This window comes from Aquila chrysaetos, chromosome 13 (genome assembly GCF_900496995.4).
Source record: "Aquila chrysaetos chrysaetos chromosome 13, bAquChr1.4, whole genome shotgun sequence".
NCBI lineage: Eukaryota > Metazoa > Chordata > Aves > Accipitriformes > Accipitridae > Aquila > Aquila chrysaetos.
In genome coordinates, this window is record NC_044016.1 from 4,047,885 (window position 1) to 4,069,143 (window position 21,259).

At 43.5% G+C, this 21,259-nt stretch overlaps 2 protein-coding genes across 4 annotated transcripts in view; one reads left to right on the plus strand and one right to left on the minus strand.

Annotated features, from left to right (window-relative positions):
- The window catches only part of FBXO11 (F-box protein 11), a 77,876-nt gene extending 76,467 nt beyond the window's left edge, over nucleotides 1-1,409 (plus strand). For both annotated transcript variants that reach the window (XM_030034478.2, XM_030034479.2), the window contains exon 23: nucleotides 77-1,409. In XM_030034478.2, the coding sequence (XP_029890338.1) occupies nucleotides 77-206 (130 nt within the window). In that variant the 3' untranslated portion in view covers nucleotides 207-1,409. The remainder of the gene's footprint in view (nucleotides 1-76) is intronic.
- MSH6 (mutS homolog 6) lies at nucleotides 1,376-16,581 on the minus strand. 2 transcript variants are annotated; one of them, XM_030034477.1, is made up of 10 exons: nucleotides 16,249-16,581; nucleotides 14,751-14,953; nucleotides 12,031-12,212; nucleotides 7,978-10,519; nucleotides 6,312-6,577; nucleotides 5,595-5,712; nucleotides 3,250-3,339; nucleotides 2,487-2,641; nucleotides 2,082-2,281; nucleotides 1,376-1,546 (listed from the first exon to the last, which is right to left on the minus strand). In XM_030034477.1, the coding sequence occupies exons 1-10, from the start codon at nucleotides 16,515-16,517 to the stop codon at nucleotides 1,465-1,467; spliced, it is 4,107 nt and encodes a 1,368-aa protein (XP_029890337.1). In that variant the 5' UTR covers nucleotides 16,518-16,581; the 3' UTR covers nucleotides 1,376-1,464. The 2 variants fall into 2 exon arrangements, with proteins under 2 accessions (XP_029890337.1, XP_029890336.1); XM_030034476.1 differs by having other exon boundaries at nucleotides 7,978-10,522.
- Between the last annotated feature and the right edge of the window lie 4,678 nt (nucleotides 16,582-21,259).

A 21,259-nucleotide genomic window follows, 5' to 3' on the forward strand; every position in this document is an offset into this window, starting at 1 on the left:
ACGTTTCAAACGAGTATGTTGAGCAATTACGACAATGCGAGTAAAGTAGAAACTAAAGAGCTCTCTTTCTTTGTAGGTTTTTCTGTGACTGTGGTGCTGGAACACTGTCTAATCCCTGTACGCTTGCTGGAGAGCCTACACATGATACAGATACACTATATGACTCTGCTCCACCTATAGAATCTAATACATTGCAGCACAACTGAATTCCTTTCAGAAAGAAAGTCCTGCCATTCTAATATCATAACTGTTAAAACTTTTTTTTTGGAGGAAGTTATACTTGCCCATTTCTGCAGAAAGAGACTGTATTAAAGCGGATGTGTGAGGTGTTGACACTATGGAGCTCAACCTACCAAAAAAGAAAGTGGCAATATGTTGACTCAGGATAACAGAACTGGGCGTTTTAGCATTACTGTGTAAACAAAGACTTTGAAGGGACAGAAGTGAAGAAAAATAAGCTGCAATTTTGTACAGATACCAACTTCTGAAAGCTGGTGTTTTTACAAGTAGCATTGAAACGCAGTCCAATTTGCAGTAGTACTATTCTGTAGACAAGCAGCATTCTTTGTTGCTGCCTTTATGGACATGGGTACCAATTGCTTTTGTAACATGGTAAAAAATGTGAGCTAGCACTTCTGCATTTCTTTTGATTTTTTAACATTTATTCAGATTGAGAAATATGATTTTAATGCTTTAATCTCATGTAGTTTGTTTCTAATTTCAAGCAAAAAAATCTTATTGTACTTGAATGTGTCCTGTTTTGTTAGCACACCTAGACTTGCTGTAACTGTACTCATGTCCCAGTATGTACGTTCTTTCTATGAAAGAGAAAACACTAATCTTAAATTATATCCAGCAATTTTTCTGGTGTCCTCTGAAGTTAGAATAATCTCCTTCCCTGCCCCAGCAATAGTCTGTACTCAAACCACCCTAACAAAAAAAAGCGAGTGTTTTAATGAGACTTCCTAGACTATAATGCACTATAAAACAAAGTACCCATGTAACTAAGTTTTGTGAAAGAAATTTTACTATGTTTTAAAGTACACAGTAGAAAGTCTCCTCAAAACAGTCTTGTACTTTACTCTGTTCATAGTTTTTTTTGAACAGTCTGGACATTACTTACATAACCTGCTGGAAATCACAGTAATTTCCTGCTCTAATGAAGCTGAGACAAGTATATATACAGCCCTATACAGTTTCATAGCTTTTTTCCATTTATGTGTATTGGTGACAGTGGGTAATCAACAGCCTGAAAGTGTATGCATGTACCATAACATCTAGACTTAATATATTGTGGAGTACTCAATAACCATTATGTAGAGGGTAGGTAAGAATTAAAGGGTTTAATTTCCTAGGAAAGACAATGGAAAAATGGTCATTTTTAAAAAATAAAGTTTATTAGATCATAACGTTGTCTGATACCACCTTTTTGAGAAACCACCAGTACCAAAAACACTTGTGTTCTTAAAGATGATTGATCATAGCGGTAAGTTTCTGAACAGCATTTGCATCACTTGTTGCACCATCCACCACCAGGCAGAGATACCTAAGGGAAATAATGAAATCAGCTTTATCCAGCATGGACACAGAGCCTCAGCTTCCTCTAACTTGCACAGCTTTAGAAGAGGGAGATGCCATTTCGTGCCTGGTGTGAAGGCTGCCAGCAGCTGTCACTACCTGCTGCAGAGGCAGTCACCAGCAGCTCCAGTACTACTGTAACAGCCCCCAGTGCCTCCCCAGCACTGTGCAGCAGCCGCCAGCGCTGGGCTGGTTCAGGCATTCCTTCGGTTTGGCTCGGCTCACAGCCAGCCCTGCACCTCTATGGAAATTAAGCTCTGAGCCCTAGAGCCTAGCAGGGTGACCCAAGGCTTAAAATACTGCATTACTCATTGTATCTGCCCTCTTGTAGTCAGGTTTTAGTACTTCCCTCCCTCACTGCTTGTGAGGTACATTTGATAGTCACAAAAATAGTTTTAACTGCCCCCCCTGCTGTGAGACTATGAGCAAAAGCCACTGCCCAATTTTTAAAATGGATGCCTACCAAGCAATGTGCAACTTAAAAAGGGAAAACAAGGCCTTACCTAAATACTCTCAGTGAAAGGGTCATTTTTTCAAACTCTTTCGCTTTTCTGTGCCCCTTCTGAATAACTTCCTCTGGAATATTAGCAAGTCTTGCTGCATTGAAGCCATAGCTCTTTGGACATGCTCCTTCGATGAACTTATACAGGAACGTAATTGTTTCCTGGCTTGGATCCTCACTCTCATTTTCAACCATACATGCCTAGAAAGAGTAAGTTACAAGTCAGTGTATGTAATACTTACCTCCAGACTAATAAACACATGAAACATCACATCCTTTTCTCAGGACACATCTATGACTCTGGGTGGAAGAGTGCAGAAAAGCACACACAGCATGAGATCTATCAGCCAGAAGGAAAAATCCCATACTTCGGTGCTCACAACTTGCACATTACACTTACACATACCATGTGGCCAAGCCGCACAGCCACGTTGTGTGAATGATCCTCTACCAGCGAATGGTAGTGTGTGGAGAACAGAGTCCGACACTTGATTTTCTCTGCAAGTTCTTTCACAACTGCACTCGCTATAGCTGTTCCGTCAAAAGTAGCTGTGCCTCTGCCTGGAGAAGAAATGGAAAAGCTTTGGCATACTCGGGAACAAAAGTGGCAAAGTAAATTCAATCCATAGTATACTTGCTACTGAGGATAGACCCCCCACCTTTAATTGCCAAGATTAACAAACAGAAGCAAAGATGCTTTTCTAAAGACAAATGCAATGCATTGTTTGCCATGTATCAATTTGTATTGTTTGTTTTTCTCCCTCTTCACTGTGTGGAAGATTGACAAACAGCAGCGAGTAGTGACCCAAGTATTTGCCCCATAACAATCCCACTCTCTTCTGCACTGCAGAAAAAGACACTTCTGCTCTCTCGAGCCTTGCTACCGGCTTGCTCAAGGTTTGCTGCAAGTAATTATGCAAAGGAAAGCAGAAAAACTTGGCTAGAAACAGGCTAGTAACGATTTGGGGGGTGGGAGGTGTATTAGTTCCCAGGGCACCTAAGAAGCACATGTAAGAGAGACATGCATAGATACTGACCAGTTAAACATGAGGAGCATTATGATGAAACTGCCCCTGTGTACTTGGTTGCCATTTAATCAGCCCAACAACCTTACAGCTAGTCTTCAATCTTAGATTTAATTTCCATCTATTACTAAATAGACTAATTACCCAGTTCATCCACAAGGACAAGGGAATGCTCTGTTGCATGCTGGAGAATGCTGGAAGTCTCACTCAATTCAACAAAGAAGGTACTTTCACCTTTAAAAGAAATGACAAAAAAAAAAAAAAAAAAAAAGAGAAGCCATGAAGTAGTCAAAGATCTGAAAACCACAACTAAACCCCCATTTAATCTGCACTGGAGTCTTGGTCAAGCTAAAATGAAACGTGACAGCAAATTGAACAAAAACATAAAGCTTTTTTTCCAGCATGAAAATGGTAGGTCTCCATTTGCCAGAAAAAGCAGGGTTTGGCTCCTTAAAGAGTACAGGCATGGGCACAAGTACAGTTAATTGAGTTAAGTTTTAGGCCACCTTATCTGTCTACTTTTAATAGCACTGGTCAGATGTGCCAGCTGGACAAAAAGAGGGGCACAAAGGATACAAGATGGGGAGAATCTTTTGCCCCTTCTTGCTCTTAAATGCAAGAGGCAGGCCTAAGGTGTGTGGCTTTTCAGTGTAAAAAAGCAAGCAGAAAATCTTAAAAAAGACAAGAGACTAGACTTACTAGTTTGGTTGTTGATGTCATAAGGTAATGAATTATTCAGATAATTAAAGGCTGTACTCGTAGGTACTCTACTTGAGTGAGCTATGACAAAAGAAATATACTGCTGCTAAGGACTGAACATCTTACAGGAGTTCTAGCAACCCAGATAATACAAGGCCTGAAATGTAGAGCTGAAGTTGTATTTTAGCAGATTACAAGCAGAATTACACAATCATTCAGACCCTTGTACATGCCAAATCCACACGTGTAAAGTCTCAGATTTACTAGTTCTTTGCAGGGTTCATTCCGAATAATCACATGCAGCAGCAATTAATGTAATTTCAGAGCAGGCAAGTATTTACTTCCTGTACTCATGCCGCATAAGCACTGCTGTGCTCTAACATAAGTTTTTCAACATGAATTATTAAGCAGTGTCCAGCAATCCTGATATTCTCCATTTATTTAAAGAAATTTCCAGGATTTAATATGGTTTTAACAATGTTTAGGAATAACCATTTATTTGCTGTAGAAAATAAACCCCTAAAATTACATAGGCAATTTTAAAATGATACTACTTAAAATTTACTTCATAAAAGTCCTGTTGACATCCATTACAAAATGACTGCCATGGGACAACTTTCACTGTGCTTTCATTTCTACACAGTGTGGAAACTAATGCGACAAGAACAGATTTCAAAGCTAGTTCCGCTGCGCAGCATTCAGCCTCATGATGTGAAAAAACATTTGTGCATGTATTTGGAAAAGAATTGGCTCTCAGTTGACAGAAAAATAAGTTGAAAATGTTACATTTTTCTAGACCACCTCTCTCTTGCAGAAGGGGCAGTTTTTATTTCTACCATAAGCACTTAAGTATTCTTCCATTCTTACAATTTCTTTTTGTACTGAAATTAAACAAAATGGAAAATAGCTGGGCAAAGAAACCCTTAATAAAATTCCCTAGCTGCAAAGAAAAGCCTTGATTTGGGGAAGGGTAAATATTTTTTTAATTAAGAACTCAGAATGATTCATTTCCAAATTCCTTATGTGCAACAAGTTCAGTAGGCTTAATTCCTTTCATATTCACTGACCCACATTTTTCAGCAGAAAGATCACAGAAAATCTGCACCCTCCTTAAATGAGTTGTGATACTACTCTTCTTACCACAAAAAATACTTTGTTCTTCTAGCCCCGTGACACTTAACCTACCACCACAGGCAGACTTTCCCATTCCAGTTGTTGGGTCATCCTCCACTTCCGTCTTCCTCTCCATGGGAAGAAACAAAATACTCCCAAGAACTGTCAACTACCGCTTCCAAGAAGGAACCCTGCCTCTCTCTTCATTGTCTGAAGAAATCGGATTTCAGACATAAGGCAGGCATTCTGATTGAAACAAGGGACCTCTAGGTAGGCCTTGCAAGAAGGTAAAAAACAACTCTACCACAGCTACCTGAACATCACTGTCCTATTGCAGAACACTTAGAAAAAGATACCCGTCTAAGTAGAACACAATCAGCTGTACCATATCCAAAAAGATATTCCTCAGACTTGCATCCAGCTGGAAGGCAGGCTTTTAATATTAAAATTCATTAAAAAGTGATCCTATGTGTCTGTCAAAAATAATGGAGGACAAGCATATCAAACAAATCAAGCATAACTACAATCCTGTTTCTACTCTGAACGACGAGAGACAACAAATGAGTCGCCCAGCTCTCCCCCCCAGAATCAACAGACTATCCCTTTCCAACTTGCCACTCAAAGCAAGAAAAGAAACTCACTCGGTGGCAAAAGCACTTTGGATTTCAGAAACTCACCTGCCATAATTCTGTCTGAGGCGCCAAGCCTCGTAAATACTCTGTCAATCGGTGTAAGCCGGCAGACTTCAGCAGGTACGTAGCATCCCAGTTGAGCCATTATAACCAGGAGACCAGCCTGCAGAACAAACATTAAAACATTTTAATTTTTACTATGTGCTTGGAGCTTCAGTTCCACACAGAGAACGAGGGAATGAAACTGTATTTCCCCTAAAACAAAGACTAGAGTGCCTAAAGCTCCCCACTGTTTTAACAGCTCCAGGCTGCAGCATCATAATCTCAAGTAGGACTAAAGTACTCTGAAAGCCTTCAAAACACAAGTTATCACCACAAGCAGTGTTAATAAAGCAAACTCCCTGTTGCTTTCCCAGTGGCCGCCGAAGTCTATTTTCATCTTGTTTAACCTGCAGAAGCATCTTTTACCAGATGATGCCAAATCCTGGATAAGGCCACTTGAGAAAGATTTTTCCCAACCACCTCTCATAAGAGAAATAAAACTTATTCCTCACTAAAGTAAGCAAAAGTAGAAAATCTACTATCTAAACATGAGCATTTTCTACCAGACTATATTTTGTCTTTACAGTGTAATTGCTGTACTGTGCTGCACACCCTGAAGACCACTCCTGGGACCTCCTTTGACATTTATAAACAGTCATGTAATTATGCAAAACACAGAGGTACGCTGGAACACTCAATCTTATGCAGATAGTCAATCACCTGTCTCATGAGCGTAGATTTGCCACCCATATTCGGGCCAGTTACTAACACACAGGAAGCTTCACTACTGCTATCTTCATCTTTGCTGCCTATCACAATGTCATTAGGAATAAAATCATCCCCAAAGAAAGTTTTTGTAATACACGGATGGCGTGAATTTTTAAGTTCCAGGAAGGGAGGAGCACTATCCACAGGCAGTAGAATTACAGGTCGGCACAGTGGTCCACCACCATCTTGACTGTAGTTAGCAAGGGACATCAAGACATCTATAAGATTAAGAGAAATTCCAGTAAGTCACGCTTTCAACCTTTCTTTATTCATTCACTGGAATGCATTTACTCATTGAATAGCATTTTTGTAAACACAATTTTCCATTTCCATTCCATTTTCCTGTTAAGGAAAACACCCAATAAGTACTCCAGAAGAACAAGTAAAAGGTGGGAATGTTCACCATGTCTTTCCTCATTCCTTCCAGGTTTCTACCGATGCCAGATTAAAAATCCTCCCCTCTAGTTTTTAGTTTAAGTCTTTAAAATCCACATAATTTCACTTCAAAAGCTATTTTTTTAATGTACATGTATAAAACATTATTTTCTTGCATTGGTTTTTAATTTGGAACAGGGTAAGTAAAGAGGAAATCAGCTTCTGTGGCAGTGAATTACTTTGTTAAGAATCATAATGCTGCTTGAAAGTTGCCAGAATAAATTTATATAAATACTAAAATTCTGTTGGCCTAGCAGAAAGCAGCAGCACAACCCCCCTCAATTAGCCTAGCTCTAAGGTTCTAAAAGCCGATTACCTACAAAATGAGACCATGTTACGTGATATTAGAGACTTTATGTACACATATTACAGCTGAGCCTGAAAGCTGTCTCCCTTTCTACTGAAAATCAATTCAGTACTTGCCCTGGTACTGCAGCGTAGCTAACGTGACTGCTTCCCAGCTCTCTAGCCCGCTCAGAGAATCCGTTCCTAGACAGCGCTCGCTGCCTGCCTGTCCTCCCCTTTCTGCCCCAGTGGCATTCAGAGAGTGCTTTCATTTTTCCCTGGAACAAAGACATCCCAGAGTGCCTCATTCCGAGGCACAAGGAGAAAATTCACAGCACAAGAGTACGCCAGTCCCGAGAAGGGAATGCAGGAGACTGTTCTACCCTAGAAATTTAAGGAAGATTTGGGGAAGTCTTCCTACTAGACTACCTTCTTCGAAGCAGTGACAATGACCACTTTTTTTATTTTTGAAGGCTGCTGAGAAAGCAGCCTGCTCAGACGGAAAGATGACTAGCAGGTTAAATTTTTATACCTCCATCTGCATCACTGCCTCCATTTAATAAGAAGCAACTAATCCATACATGAGAATCCTAGAAGCAGCGAGAGACCCACCAGGCTATGCTGAACAGCGAGAAATACTCAGCTGCACACCTACAATCACACAACAGGAATGAAGAAAGAGTTTGCAAACATCAGGACCTAACAACTGTTCTGCCATTTACTGACAGGAAGGAAACAGGTGATCACTCTTAATTATCAACCCTGTTATCACAATCGGAGTTTTTAAACTACAAATTAAGAGCTGGCAACAAGCCTTTTTTGCTTATCCAGATCAGATTTCATCATTTACTATATAAGAATATTTATTCTATATGTAAAAATGAAGAAAATCTCTTACCTAACACAGCAATGCACTCCACAGCTGTCTGCCAGTCTTTGCTATTTTTATCAAAGTTGTAAAACAAACGCCTCATACAGTCTTTTAGTGCTGCATCTCTGCGCTCTTCAGCGTTAACCATGGCAGCCAGCATCTTCTCTATCTCCTTGGTCCAGTAACGCTTATATCCCTTCCTGGTTGACTTCAACTCGTATTCCTCAGGTAAATTACGTGATACTACACTTTCCGGTATTTCCATTTGGTATCGGTTTTTGCCTGCCCCCCAGTAGAGCATGGATTTGAATCCAAGCAGTTTGCGTTGCTTATCCAGGTACTTGTGAAGATCTTCCTCAACAGCTTTAATATCCTGTAGTGCTTTATCGTAGTCAGGGTCAAAACCTGCCTTTGGAGTAATCACTCCTGTCTTTCGAGCTTGGTTATGATCAAAAGCAGTATCCCATCTTTTAAGCTCTGCACTCAAGTCTGGGAAGCGGCCATCTGGATTTTTGGCTTTGCGGGTGACCAGCTGCTTAAGGATTTTAGATTTGAAGTCACTGGCAATTTCTTCCATGACATCAACAATTTCATTCATTACTTTAAACCCCTCCAGCGCAGACAAAAAGTCAGCAATTTTTTTTTTGCTGTATTTGATTTCTTCATAAAAGATGGCCCTGCTGTCAGGATGGTTCTGACTTTTAAGTGGCGATCCAATACTGTGAATTTTGCTGAGCAGCCTTTCGAGGTCAGGAAGTTTCTTCAGGTGCTCGCTAACTTCAGACATTTTATCTGGCACTGCCAGAAGGTCCTCAACAGCATCTAATCGATCATTGATGGATTTAGGATTACAAAGCGGAGCACAGAGCCACTGTTTCAGGAGTCGCTTCCCAAATGGCGTACAACAAGAATCAATCCTTTCCAACAAAGTACCTTCTGTGGTTCCATTGGTTCCGTTCTGCAGGACTTCCAAGTTCATCAGGGTGACTCCATCCAGCACCATCCGCTGGTCAGTTTTGGCAAAGAAACTACTTGGACTCGTAGTTTTTGCAGTATCAATATCCACAGGGACATACTCCTCAAAGTTTGCCAGCGATAACAGCTCCTGATCAATCAAACATTTTTTGAGATAGAAGACACATCCCCCAAGAGCTGACAAAGCTAATTCACTGTTTTCACCAGGAGTTAATCCCAGCGAGTCACTCTCTGAAGTCAAAGATTTGATTACAGAGGGCAGAGAACATCCATTTTCAGAGTTCTGTTTCTCCTTGAAATAGCCTTCTTCAAGAAGGACTTTTAGTGTTTTAGAGGCATTCCAGAACTGGGAACCAGAGATCAGCCCTTCCTGAATGCAAGAAACAAGTGAGCCCTTCAGTATCTTTTGTGTGTCCACAGACAGGTTCCCCTTCTCATACAGTACCTGCACGGGAGTGTAATGCGCTACTAAAGTCCTAAACCTCGAACAGTGCCGGTCATCTGAGAACTGGCCTACATAAAACTTCCCCACCGACGTGTCAACAAAGCAGACCCCATAAACACGTTGTCCAGAGGAGTCTTCTTTTTCCTTAACGCACAGAAGGTATTTGTTATGGTTCTCGGAGGGATCACAGTCCAGAACACTGTACGTCTGAGTTCCTTTGGTGATGATTCTGCATATTTCTCGGCGTACAACCTTGTCAAATTTTGTTGGGTGGGCCATTGACTTGTAGCGCGTTTCCATCATTTCGGGAGTTTCTGTTTGCTCAACACGGGCTACCTTGTAGCCTTTCTGCACTAGAACATCAGAGAATCTGCCAAACGCAGTTTCTGGAAAACCTGAATGGGCCCAAGTACCTTTCATAAAGATCAGGCCCAACTCGTTTACACCAGTGACTGCATCCATATGATACAACTCATAGAATTTTCCAACTTTGTAGAAAATCACAGCATCGAAGTTTTGACTTTTCAGCTGCCACCACCTCCGCATTCCTGGCGTACACTTGTTGAGATAGTCCTCAGGTACATACAGAGTACATGGGTCATAACCAGGGTCACTCTGCCGTCTCCTGTGCGCATCTTTCTTTTTCCCTTCCTGCAGCCAATCAAGCTTTTCATGTTCCCATACTGCGAAGCCACTGGTGCCTCCACTGCAAGCATTTGCTTGAGATTCAAAAGTTTCAGGTGCTGCAAATGATGTCAGCTTAGACTTGGCTTCTGAAGAAACCGTTGCTGCTCTTTTGGGCGTTTCAGAACGTTCATTTTCTAAGCTACTCCTTTTAGCAGGCTTGTTTATCTCTCTTCTCTTTCGTTTAGAAGGGACTTTTATGGGGCTTTCTGCGACACTCTCTGCATCTGTCTCTGTGTCAGTAGATTCATTTTCATCCACCCCACTACTACCTTCCTCGCTGCTTGCCACTTCTTTCACATCAGGCTTGAACTCTATGTCAGAACCATCATGATCACTGTCAGAATCCAACACTCTTCTTCTTTTGGCTTTTATGGCACTTTCCCTGCTCATTACTCGCTTATTACTCTTCACATCCTCCTCACTATTGCAGTCATCACTGTTGCCTGATGCACTTTCACTCATCTGCTGGAAAAATAAATTATTTTACCTCTAGAAAATTCTGGCTACAAAGTAAAGTATCGCTGCTGCAAAAAGAAGCACAAAAACGTGCAATAATGCAGTAGCTATACTACTTCAAGCAAGAAACAGCAGAGTCACAGCCAATTCCATTTACCTTCACAGAATTAAATTTTTTTCTGGATAACAAACTGCTACCGACCAGTGGCATAATTACTCCTCTTTGCATTCTTTACAGCCTCATTCTTTGCATAAGTGATGCTGATGAACAAAATATTTAAACTGGACAGAAGGCATATGGTATATGCAATTCAGCACAAAGGAGAAATGCCTCCATAAGCTAACTCTGTGCTGTAATTTTTTCCTACCGACCTATGTCAGAAATGTGACTGGGTTTTGCAGCCTTTCAGTACTGGCCTATGTGAGTTTCGCCCATGTGGTTTTGGTTTTTTGTGGGTTTTGTGTTTGTTTTGGGTTGGGTTTGGTTTTGGGTTTTTTTGAGTTAACTACCTATTTCCACCTACAAACATACTACCTTATAGTAACCTTCAAGAAGATTGTGCATGTCTAGGAGAAAGAAAAGAAGCTCCATTATTTGCCTTTTCAGCCTGAAACTTTAAGAACTCCAGCGCCAGTGCTGGAGAAAAACAGCAGTGGAGGGACTGTAATAAGTACCAAGTGCCAGTGCCCACCACACTGTTGCCACAAACATAACACAACGCTTGGAGTGGCATCTGTCCCTCGGGGCAATGTCACACTGGAGAAAGAGTAGATGGGCCATGCTGACAGAGGAGGTACAGAAAACCACTGTCCCCTTGACAGTTTCCTCGTACCATTCCTTTCCAAAGAAATTTATTCCAACGCATATGGTGGTACTGAAATAATATTTGAATCATTCACAACACAACTTGAATACAATACAATAAAAGATCTCTTTTTAGGTACCCCACCAACAGATTGGTGTTAACACCAGTACAAGAATTTGTACTTTAGTGCTACTCTACAACATGAGAGCAGGCTCCAAAAATCCAATTTAAGGCCTTACAATGAATACTCAAGAAGTTAGAAATTTCTACATTATGATAAATTAAAACTTCAGATCAAACTTAGGGGAACTTGGAATATGACTAGCAGATAGAGAAGATAAGAAGATGCATCAGAAAAAAGGTTCTTTATGAGTGAGAAAGTGGGTCACCTGCGTTACCCAGGGAGTGATCAATAAAGAGAGTCAGAGAAGTTAAGTAACTTCTGAGGTCAGTCCTTACCGTACAGAACACCAAGAAGAGATATTAGACTTGTCTTTCCAACCATAAAAGGTGAGAGACCAGTGTATGGCCTGACAACACAGAAGCAGCGCAAAAAAAGACATGGATATATATGCATGCATGATTAAAGAGCAGATTAAGCTGCTATTACAGTACTAGAGAATTGCAGGATATTCCATGCTTAGTTCCAAGAGACAGCTTCTAAGTTCTAACACTATTTCTGAAAATGACAGCAAGTAAGAAAAATTTTACCTCCATTTCCTCCTCTTCCTCCTCCTCCTCCTCTGTGTCTGAAGGTTCACTGCATACTGCCAGTTCAAGCCGCTTAGTTTTATCTTTACTCATTGCATCATCCGCTAGCACCATTGCTCTCTTAATTTCAGGCTTTGTACTATAAAACATACCTCCCTTCCGTGTCTCCCCATCTGATGAACCTTTAAAACCACAAATAATTAATCAGAAACTGAAGTTAGTCTAGCATTTAGCCAGTCATTTAGTTACTGTTCATACTTCACTTTTAAATGTATTCAGACAACTAGTATAATTATCTAACATTCTGTGTTGTTACCAGTCATTCCCACCACATCTTAAATATAGCAACCTGTCACTCATTCAGCCAGATAAACTATCCCTAGAGAAAGTCTAAACACTCACAAATGAAATGCCTACCTAGTACATGAACACTTGAAGAATTGCTTCTATTTCTGTAACTCATTACCACATCTGAACACTTCTAAGCTAAGCTCTAAACACCCTCACACTAACTATAGTTACTACTGAAAAGCAACACTTCATACTAGCAGTGCAGCAGACCTGACTGAGACCACATGGCTACTTTAGCAATGATAGGTAAGTTCAATCATAAAGTTATTTTCAAGTTATGGGCATCAGTCATCTATAACATAGACTTCTTGGCTAAAGCTCTGCTGGCCGTTCAAACTGCTCCCATAAGCGCAGCAAGGCAGCCAGACCCAACACCAACGTATTAGCCAGATTAGCTGATCATCAATCATGCTGGCAATTCACCCTGACACTGCAGGGCATCAAGCAAAGCCTACTATTAATAACTGCACCATCCCTCTTCCTCTTTCACATCCCTTGAGCACCACAGTTCCTCCTTCCACTACCTGTACATAAACACAAAGCCCAGCCAATCTACAGACTGATTTCTAGAAAGGGTCCCCAAAGATGCTGAGATTCATGTTAATGCCATGCTCAAGAAATGAATCATGTGTGTAACATATTATGTATTCAACTTGCAGAAAGGAAGAAGGGGGACATAAGAGTACACTATAGATGGGAAAGGGCAATTCCTTTTTCTGTTCCTATAAGTTTAGATTCACCCGCTCTTGTGAATCCCTTCATATGCTGCTATTAACTGAAGCTTCAGCTCTAAGTCAATGGTAGACAAAAGGCAGGTGAGTTGTAGGAGGCCAACTATCTCAGAAATAAGACAAATGGAATTCTTTCTCACATTCATTTCTTTGAGCTTGCAGTAGCAAAGGATGGAGTTACAAGTAGCTGCTTCTACAGCACAGTGCAACACATTAACAAACCAGATCTCCATTTTAATTTTGCAAACGCAGTGAGACAATCCAAAAATATTTTGCATTTAATGTTGACAATTTAACAATGGCAGGAGAAAAATCTCATCACATAATTTAACTGCATACTCAAGTGTGCAACACCTGCATATTCACTTAACCAGCTTGCATGTAACTCCACTTCTTGCATGCCCAACTGTTAGAAGCCTAGCCCTGTCATGTCTGTATTTACAAACACCACCACAACTCCATTTTCTTACCCAAAGATTCCAACACACTTACTTTGTATACAGAGATGCTTTTTGTCTGAATTTAAAAGCAAAGCATGTATTTTAAATATTTTTACTCTGTTCTATATTAACCACATTTCTTGTAGATAGACCAGTGTTTCTACGTTTAAACATTTTGAACACATCTTACTCTACTGCAATTTTCTTTTGGTACACAGATCAATTCTGCTTACCTGTATTTGCTTCTAAATGCAACTGCAAGCTGTTAAAATATATTTGATTATTTTAAAATACCTTCAGGAAAGATACATATCAAGTATCGACCAATTCACTTGCCTTAAATTATGCTAATATTTATATTAAAACAGTAATGTTATTACCGTAAAACTACCTATGGCTTAAATGCAGTACATTTAAGTATAAACAAGCCCCAAAAAATCACATGAGATGGAACTCTGACTTGTAAAAAGTAAGAAACTGTTTAAATTCAGTTGTTTCACTGACATCATAAGCAAATTCTACAGTGTATCAAAAAGTAGTGTATTATACCCAAAGTACTGTTTGACTAACAACAGGACAGTTTACAGCAACACGATTTATACATGACTGTTTACAGCCAATGATTTACAGTTTTCAGCAACAGTAAAATTATAAAACCAGGGGAAAACAGATCATGATTACTAATGTGAGTTTTATTACGCAAAATGTTGAAATAACACCACAGTAGAATTAATTTTAGTTACCAAACATCCTGTGCCTAGTCTTTTGATGCTGGACAAACTGCAGTTCCCAAATAGCTAATAAAAACTGGGTTTGGCATTTCTAATATTTTAAGGATTTCAGGGCTAGAAATTGAAATAGTGGACTTATCTTTTAGATCTTCTTTTATATTGATGGGAGAAATAAAGGAAAAAACTTCAAAACATAAGCAAGCTTCAAGTTTGCGTTCTAATCTAATAAACAAGAGGGCTTAGTGGTTTACGTTTAAAGAACCATATAACCATAAACGCACCTGTAACCCTCAAAAACTTGCTATGTCTAACTTACAAAGTACAAAACATGCTTTCCCACTCAATACTGATCTTGGTTTTGCTGCTCTTTCTCTATGGAGAACACCATACCCTATATTCCATGCCTATTTTTCAAAAACAAAAAGTGGCATATTTCCATTTCAAAAAGTTTTATTTGCATCTCTTACCTTTATATGGCCTCAGATATTTAATACTGACCCAGCCCCTTGTAGGGCTGTCATCAAAAAACTGTACGTGGACACGAGTGGATTTCCCTTTTCCTCTGACTATTGTTCTTTCAGTCGGATGGTTGTATATGAGACACGGCCACCAAGGATAACCTTCCATCTTGGCCCAGACCAAGTCACCAGGTGAATACTCACAGGAGACACTGCAAAGACAACAGATGCGTAATTTAAGGAGCATAAACATTTAAAAGAGCTCCCTTCATAAACGCAACTGCACACTGCTTCTGAGCAGCTTGCCCACTGAAGGTCTTGGGTGGCACCCAGGTGGTGCAACCCGGATTATACAGTCCTTCTACACCACCGCCAATACTTCTCTTCAACGACTTTTTGGATTTGCTCCTCCAAGTTCTACTGGATCCCTCCCGAGATAGAGCTTTATAGCCACAGAAGATGGGCTGAGGTCGGGAGGGACCTCTGGAGCTCATCTTGTCCGACGCCCCTGCTCAAGCAGGGCCACCTAGAGCCATGTGTAACCAGTCTCTTAGCGGATTTCTTAAGGGAGGGGGAGAGAGTAACCGGGTCCAACAGTCACATTAACTTAAAGAAAAAGGTTGCAGACTACCTGTTACGAATTGCCAACCTACATAACCAAGACGAGTTTTCCTGAAGAGACTAATTCTCAACAGGCCACCTAAAGGAAACGAGTAAGATTCCAAAAAACCCTCAAGCAACAAAAACTAAAGCAATAAATAAAAACCCCGTCTCCACCGCAAAGCACCCGATGCGGCTTTCGTTCTCGCTCTCCTTCTCCCCCAAGATTTCAACCCAGCCGCTGATGACCCGGGGGGGGGGGGGGGGTATCCCCGCAGGCTATAGCCAAACCATCAGCCAGCCGAGACACTTAAACCACCAAGACGCGGGACAGAAAGGAAATTTAGGCACCAGGGAAAAACTAAAAATAAGCTTCCCCTCCGGGTGGATGCCGGCGTTACCCCCAAACCCCGGCTGAGGCAGAAGGCCGCCGGCCTCCCATCACCCCACGCCGCTGCCGCCAGCGCCTCCCCCCGCGCCAAGGCGCCGCAGGCCCGCACCCCCCCACGCACACACACTCCCCACACACACACACACCCCCCCCACGGCTCCCGCCAGCCCCCACGCCGTTGAGGCGGCGGCCAAAAGCCCGGGGGCTCGCTGAAAACCGCTCCCCACCGCCCCCCCCCACCCCGTGCCGGGAAGGCCCCGGTGGGCCCAAGCAGCCGCCGTCTCCCGGGTGGGTGAAGGGGGTGACGGGGACGACGACGACGGGACACAGACGGACACCGGCGCCTCCGCGCCCCGAGGGGTCCCGCTCCAACCGCCACCGGCGACAGCACGCGCCCCCCCGCAACGGTCCGCGCGCGCTGCATCATCCCCCCCCCCCCCCCCTCCTCCTCCTCCTCCTCCTCCTCCCCTCACGCAGGCCGCGCTCCCGCGGCCTCCTCTCCCCGCCGCCGGTTACCTGGGGGCCTTGGCGGCCGCGCCGTCCCTTCCGTCCTTCTCCCCCGCCTCCTTGCGCCGGGCCGCAGCTCTGCCCGGTGCACCGTTGCTCGCCGCGGCGGTGGGGCTGGTGGTGGTGGCGGCGGCCTGGCGGCCATTCTGCTCCCCTGAAACGCGGCGGCGGCGTGTCCCGGACGGGACGGGAGCGGGTGCCGGTGCCGGTGCAGCCGCCCGAGGCGGTGCCGGGGAGGCCTTGGGGAAGAAGCGGAGCAGAGTGCTCTGGCGTGACATGGTCCACGGCGGGAAGCGCGGCCCGCCGCCAGCGCGCGCGCCAAACCCGCCGCCGCCCGCCCCGCCCCGCCCGGTAGGGGCGTGGCCTATCCTGGCCCCGCCCCCTCCTCCCCGCGGCGCGCGGGAGCCGCTGTGGAGGCCCTTGAGGTGGTTCCGCCGTGGCGGCCGCCCGGCCCGGTCTTCGGTGCGCTCCGCCGCCCGCGCCCACCCCCGGCAGCCTGAACCCCGGTCCCCGGAGGGGCTCCTCAGGCTCTCCCTGCCGGGGTCTCCGTGTTTGCCCCGCTTTCCCTCTCTCCCCGCCGCTGGCAGAGGGCCTGGGGCGCCTCGGGGCCTACCGTGTGGCAGCGTCCCCGGCCTGCTGCGCCGTGGTCTGCCAGGCGGGCCTTCCCCGAGCTCAGTAGCTCACGGCAAGGTCTGTCCTTGTTAACTAACAGCCCTTCAAACCCTGCCTCTCGTCTGCAGTGAGGCCACAGCGGTTGTTACGATTAATGTTGGTAGGAGTAATGGGATGAGCTGGGGCCTTCCCACAAAAAAAACCTCCTCAGGGAAGGAGAAGCTGCGGCACCTGCATTGGAGAACTTCTTTCCTGCCCCTGCAGTAGAGGGCAAGAGCAGCGGTGCGGTGGGAAGAGGAGAAGCTGGTACGTGGCCAGAGGAGAAGCTTGGACAGCTGCTGGTCCCGTTGCCAGGCTGCAAAGTGGTACTTCTCAGCTGGCTTTACCGGCAGATGCACAAGAGGGCTAAGAAATGGCAGCTAAAATAATACGATCTCTTCCTCTGCTCTTCCTACATGTTTTTTTCATATTCACAGGTGAGGCTATGTCCTTAAAAAGCAACTTTCTGATGCATTAGAATACAGTCCATTTCACAGTTCTTAACTGTTGTGCTTAAGCTACAGTATTACAGAGCGAAACCAAGAACTTATTTTTGTCAGCATAAGTTCTGAGAAAAGTTATTTACTGTCACCAGATGTCTGTTAGCATAGCTTTTTCTTTCACTAAAATTGCCGTTTAATACTGCGAGCCAAAAACTCTCCTACCGTTCAGCACAACTGTAGCCAGAAATGTCACAGGAGCGCTCCCACCGCGAGTAAAAAAGTGGAACTGCAAGGTAGGGATGTGACCACAAGAGGTCACGCAAACCCAAACGATACTGAAGGATTTTAAACGCGTGTTCCTTCTAAAAGAATTATTTCCGTTTAATTTCAAAACATAATTTCCTTTTTATCTAATTGCTTTCATAAACAATCTGATGTGTCCTCAACTACACACACCTCAAACTGAAATAGAAAAGCAACTGCATTTAGTTTCCTGATAATAGTCCAGGGGATTCCAAAGCACATGGACCGTGAAGCATTTGGAAGTGGAACACGCTGCAGGACAACCCCCTCGGCAGATATTGCTGTTCCTATCAAAAACGCTCGCCAGGACTGGTACCTGCAGAGATGTTTAGGTAGCACATTTTTTGTCAGTTGTTTACAGGAAATAGGCAACCCTATTTAAATTTGTTACTGTCTGGAAAATTACACTCCGATCATCCACCTGGCAGGTGGAAGCAGGGAGATGGGCTGAGGCAGGGAGGGGAAAAACTTGGGAGAATGCTGAAAGCAAGTCTTTAAAGATGAAGCCTGTTTTGAGCAGACTCCTGATAGATCCTGGTAGCTTCTCCCTGGCGATGACTGTTGTCAGTTCATATGAGGAATGGAGGTGACAGAAAAACATGAAAGGTCACCTGAATTTGGTGGCCTCCTGAGCCAGCATGGTATGAGCACCACAGAAGTCAGTGTGGTGTTGGGGTCGGTTTTGGTAGCCCTGGGATTTCTCCAGACTGGCAGGAGCACGTGAGTCAGTCCTGGCGGCGCTGCTAGAAGAGGGGCACGTGGTCCAGAAGCTTGAGTGAGGGGCCTGGAGTATGCACCTGTCCTGGTTTCAGATGGGATAGAGTTAATTGTCTTCCTAGTAGCTGGTAAGGTGCTATGTTTTGAGTTCAGTATGCAAGAATGTCGATAACACTGATGTTTTCAGTTGTTGCTAAGTAGTGTTTAGTCTAAAGTCAAGGATTTTTCAGCTTCTCATGCCCAGCCAGCGAGAAAGCTGGAGGGGCACAAGAAGTTGGCACAGGACAGAGCCAGGGCAACTGACCCAAACTGGCCAACGGGGTATTCCATACCATGTCCCGTCTAGTATAGGAACTGGGGGGAGTGGGGGGGGGGGATCACCGCTGGGGGACTAACTTGGTGTTGATCAGTGGGTGGTGAGCAATTGCACTGCGCATCATTTGTACATTCCAATCCTTTTATTATTACTGTTGTCATTTTATTAGTGTTATCATTATCATTATTAGTTTCTTCTTCTCTGTTCTATTAAACCATTCTTATCTCAACCCACGAGTTTTACTTTTACCAATTTTCTCCCCCATCCCACTGGGTAGGGGGGGAGTGAGTGAACGGCTGCGTAGTGCTTAGTTGCTGGCTGGGGTTAAACCACGACACACCTCTGAGAAGATTAACACTTTGTTTTGTGGCTTTTTAGTTTGTCCCATGCAATGATACCAGTTCTCCTGGTCTGTGGTGTCCCCATGTCTGGGTCTGGGCATTCCTCCATTTAGGGTGACAGCCACTTAAGAAATGCCACATTGGAAACATGCCTAAGTCTGTATTTTAGAAAGGCTGGATCCAATGTCAGGTGCCCTCCCCAAGGTGGGGTAGCTCCACACTTTGGTATCCATAAAAATGTAGGAGGTAAACTTTGCAGTACTGGATTATTGTACATCCCCTTTCCTCTGGTGGGATCAGGCTGGGGGAAACACAGATCACACCAGTATTTATCAGATAGTGTTTTATTATGCTGTTATTAATCACAAGGGACTCATCACACACTGCATTCACTTATTCCCTCACACAGTTCACAAACATGCACACTAACCGGTACCCAAGTGGAGCAAGAGTTGGGAGACCAACCCCAGCTGTGTACTTAAAAGCAGAGGCATGTCTTGATGTGCCAGGGGCTTTGAGGTGGGTGTTCAGGAAGTCCCTCCAGATGATTTGTTTCATCGTATATCTATGTGTGTGTGTTATATACATAGATAGATAGGTAATCTTGTAGTTTTGCAGATAGCAGCCGCCTTGGATGTAGCCTGGTTTGTATAACCTGCGGTTGATGCTGGTGGATTTGGACAGATTTGGCAGAGTCTCTGTTCAGAGTTTATCAGGTTTTGTGGATTCAGCAGGACTGCTAGTCTCTGGAGTTTATCAGTGCTTGGCAGACTTTTGCATGCTACTGCTTGGCACGTGCTTTCCCTCTCTTCAGCCTGCTGTTTTCTGGTACCTATTTCTCCATCCACACACACACCTGTAGAGCCATTCACACAAACTCACAGAGAGGGGGCTTTTATGACATGGTTTTCAGTTTCTGTCTAGTAAAATATGTAATTCTACTTGTTTTTCTACCAGTCTTAGCAGGGTAGGCTATAGAATAATTAAAACAGGAAAGTCTTTGAAGTTGTTTCATAGGAGGCTGTAAAAGGTGACATTACTGAAAACGTTATAAACAACTCTGTCCTTCCCCCTTTTTTTGAATATTCTGTTTTGAAGAGAAAACCGTAGGGAATTGTTAAGTTGCTGTAGTGCAGACTTTACACCAAGCTCAGCGGAACACTGAAAAGTGCTGTATTTATCATAATTCTTTTCCTCCCTCTCCCCCTGCCAATGCATACGCAAATACTCCCACACAGCCTTCAACTGTGCTTTTTAGCTCCCTAAGTGGTTCTGAACAATTTCCATTTTAGGAACATTGGAAATGGCAAGGATTTGGCTTTTTTCAAGATAATACCTCAACACTTTTGAAACTGAAACAACTTTGGATATACCTCGCTTTACTAGATTATACAGTACCTTCTCTACAGCTGATGCAGAAAAGGATGATTGACTGTTGTTGATAGTGGGGCAGGATCCAAGACCTAGCTTGCAGTGCAGTGACTCTCTGCTATACCTTGGCTTTCCTCTGGAGTTTGGAATTAATCATTTCTATCTTGTTAGATGCTGGAATAAGGAAAATGCTAATCAGGTAATTTTGAGGTCTTTCCGGAAAAATGAAATAATGTAAATCAAGAAGAATACCTAGAACAATAACCACAACAGAAAAGCAAAGTACACTTGAGGCCAGGTGCCTGGTTGTTTATCTTCTGTAGTGTTTGCTATCCCTGGTATTCTTTGGAACAAACATTTGACAGGAAGGAAGGGTCATTCCTCAGGTGAGGGATCTTGTTCTTGAAGTTACCAGGTACAGCCAAGAGCAAACTGCTGAGGCTTAGGATGCAGCAGGAGCAAGGGTGCTCCTGGCACAGGCAGTGCCCTCGCTGACCATGATGCAGACCCACAGCATCTGAATCATAGAATCCTGGAATCACAGAATAGTTTGAGTTGGAAGGGACCTTTAAAGATCAGCTAGTCCAACCACCCTGCCATGGGCAGGGACATGTTCCACTAAATCAGGTTGCTCAAAGCCCCATCTAACCTTGCACGCTTCCAATGATGGAGCATCCACAACTTCTCAGGGCAATCTGTTCCAGTGTCTCACCAGCATCATAGTAAAAAATTTCTTCCTTATGTCCAATCTAAATGTACCCTCTTTCAGTTTAAAACTGTTGCCCCTTGTCCTGTCACTACAGATCCTGGTAAAAAGTTTCTCTCCATCTTATAAGCCCCCTAAATATATTGAAAGGCCTCAATAAGGTCTCCCCAGT